At 36.5% G+C, this 3184-nt stretch overlaps 1 protein-coding gene across 1 annotated transcript; it reads left to right on the top strand.

Moving 5' to 3' along the window:
* The first annotated feature begins 318 nt into the window (after positions 1-318).
* LOC120072782 (CASP-like protein 5A2) lies at positions 319-2889 on the top strand. Its single transcript, XM_039025274.2, has 3 exons — positions 319-847; positions 1852-1984; positions 2523-2889. Exons 1-3 carry the CDS (start codon positions 633-635, stop codon positions 2712-2714), a joined length of 540 nt encoding a protein of 179 aa, XP_038881202.1. The 5' UTR covers positions 319-632; the 3' UTR covers positions 2715-2889.
* Positions 2890-3184: the final 295 nt, after the last annotated feature.

Below are 3184 nucleotides of genomic sequence, written 5' to 3'. Positions count from 1 at the left end.
ATTAAAGAATTGCTAAGATGGCAAAATCTATCAGTGATGTGGTCTATCAATGATAAACTTCAAGAATTGGATTTAAATTTTGTATTGTATTATATTTGCTAATATTTTAGATATGATTACTATATTTGTAATTGTCAAAAAAAATCCCCACTTTATTTTGTGCCTTAGCCCCAGAAGATTATAGTTATTTTATTAGATATTGAGCTTTAAAAAACACAGGGCTTGGAAAGGAGACCACGATGAAATCAAATATGGGCCATTAAATATTAAGCCCAATGAGCTATTAAGAAATTTGAAATGGACCGGCCCATTTACGGCCGACGTTCGTATGTTCTTCCTTCCGCACGTTTGGCCTGGCCGTGGCTGCTTTCCCTTTCTCGGAGCTTACTCGCGTCCTTACCAAAATGGCGACAATGGAGAAGATGACGACTTCATGGACTTTGGATCTTCCCTTTGCTCTTTGATTGCCAAGAATCTACGGCCTTTCCTACTTACAAGCTAAACTTCTCCATCTTTCTCTCTGTGCTGTGTTGGCTCGCCTGCGACCGATTAGGGTTCTGAATTATGGAGTGAATGTAAAACAACTTTTGTTTAATCTCAGTGATTGAACTGTTGGATCGCTGTAATACGCGATGAACGTCAGCCGGCCTTCGGTGCATCCGGTGGAGGCGCCACCACTTACGGAAGGAGCGGTACACAATGGGCCGAGGGTGAGGATGAAGGATGTACAGGGCATGCCTGGAACACTAGGTGGACTTGCTCTTCGTCTCCTTCAGTTCATATTTGCTGCAGTTTCTCTCTGTGTTATGGCTACCACCAGTGATTTCCCCTCCGTCACGGCGTTTCGGTACGTAATTCTTCAGTTTTTGTCTCATAGTATCCGGCTCCGACTAATTCTCGATGTTTTGATTATGTTAATCTCCTAATATTACGTTATAGAGTCAATGAACTGGAATTGGGATGTTGATTAAATTAAGATATATTTGGCGTGATTTGGACGTCGTTCGGAATATTTTATCTATAAAGAATGTATTTCTTCGTCATTTATTGCTGATTATTCCCTCAATTACAATTGTTTGGTAATTGTGCCTATATACTTGGGAAGTAACTTTAGCCTCTGTTCATGAATATACCAATAACTTGCATTACACTATCACCGAGGTCTTGTGATTTCTATGTGTTGCGAGTTGCGTTAGAGCCCTGGGACATCGAGGGAAGTGCATATAGACAAGTAGAAAAGTTGTCCCTTAACTTTCGAGTGTGTACTACAAGAAGGAAAGGACGAGGCTTGTGTCATTCAGTATTTTCTGTTAGGATTCGAGGGATTTTATTACTGTTAGTGTTGTATTATTTTTCCAACTGAGCGGAGAAGTACACTTGAAATCCACTCGAAGTTGCTGTTTTGTTTGAGAACATGGAGCTTTAGTTTTTGGTCGATTATTCATCCCATAATCAAGTTCATATTTCATGTGGAAGAAATATCTTTCCATATGTTTCATGTCAGTTTCGATGACACTGTTTGTGAACAAGAATTGTACTGAATCTACTAATTTATAGTTTACCAAATTTGTTCTGATTTTCTTTTGCAATTTTCATCTGTTCATACCAACAGGAGTTTTTCCCAACCTTGGTTGGTTTTTAAAAGTTGGGAGGATATCCTATTTACTTCTCTCTTACTTTTCTTCATGAAACCGAAAACTGAAAATAGTCACTCTTTTGAAAGAAGTTGTTCTGTTGGGTAATTTTATTCATGGTCAAAAGTTGTGATTTTAAGATATTCAGTATGTTTGATCCTTCAACTTTGTGTTCAATTGTTCATATGGAATTATTATCGCCTATCATTTCTCTCAGATATCTTGTTGCTGCTGTTGGCTTGCAATGCTTGTGGAGCTTTTCATTGGGAGTAGTTGATGCATATGCCTTGTTAGTCAGACGAAGCTTGAGGAACTGCTCAATAGTTGGTTTGTTCACCTTTGGTGATGCGGTAAGAATATTTTGCTTGTACACTTCGAAACACACACGTAATAGATCTGCATACATCTTAGATTTGTAGCCTGATATGTCATGTGCAATGCAGGATCTTGTTATAGTCGCACAATTCTCATAGAATCTTTGATTGACATTGAGTATTTATTGAGTACTAAGGTTATGCTTGGTTGGCAAGAATCAGCTATGAGAAATGAGAATCAAAGAGAGACTTCTTGTCTAATTATTGGGTTTACCCATCTGTGATTTGCAATAGAATAAGCATCTCAATGGAATGCCGTGTCTTCCATTATGAAAGAATGAGCCCGATACTCTATATTATATTAATTTTTTTTTTATTAATATGTCATTTTTGTTAATACTTTTATGTAATCATAGTAATATATATTCATTTAATACAATTACGATAATTTCAATTAATGTGCTTATTATTAAATGAATTTGTTGAACCAATAAAACTTTATTGAATTTAATTTCTCAAGTTCAATTAGCATTTATACTTGTTGATATAAATAACGAACTGTGTCCTCCTGCAGGTTACATCCACCCTTACATTTTCTGCTGCATGTTCATCAGCAGGGATTACTGTTCTCATAGGCAATGACCTTAACAAGTGTGGCGTGAACCACTGTGCACAGTTTGAGTCCGCCACTGCAATGGCCTTCATTAGCTGGTTTGCTGTTTCACCTTCATTTCTCTTGAACTTTTGGTCATTAGCTTCTCGGTGAGATTTCATTGCGGGAAAGTTAGCTTCTTTTAGTTTTTGTCTCACCAACTACTTTTTTGATCTAAATTATACAGTACAAATTTGGAAATTTTGATGTACACATGTAGGTTTTTGCTGGGTTTGATTGAGAATTGAGATAATAATCAGTGAATAAAATCACTTCGTTTTGCTTAGAAGTATGTATATGTACTTGTTATATACTCCTCCTAGTGGTGTTATGCTTGGATGTGTGCCTAAGTTCATAACGGGTACATAAATGAACCGATATCACATTTAAATGAGAGAGATTCTTGGTATGGTTAAGAAAGGCTTAAAAGAATTTATAATTACTATATATACCAACAAGGTTCACAATAATTTTTTATGGCTCATTCATAGGAACTCAAAAGTTAATCGTATTTAGTTTAGAGCAATCCTATATTAGGTGACCTGGGAATTTTTCTAGGAAGCAGAGGTCAAAATATGTTGAAA

Source organism: Benincasa hispida, chromosome 3 (genome assembly GCF_027475165.1).
Source record: "Benincasa hispida cultivar pf3 chromosome 3, pf3_genome.v1.1, whole genome shotgun sequence".
Lineage (NCBI taxonomy): Eukaryota > Viridiplantae > Streptophyta > Magnoliopsida > Cucurbitales > Cucurbitaceae > Benincasa > Benincasa hispida.
This window is presented reverse-complemented; position numbering and strand designations above follow the sequence as displayed.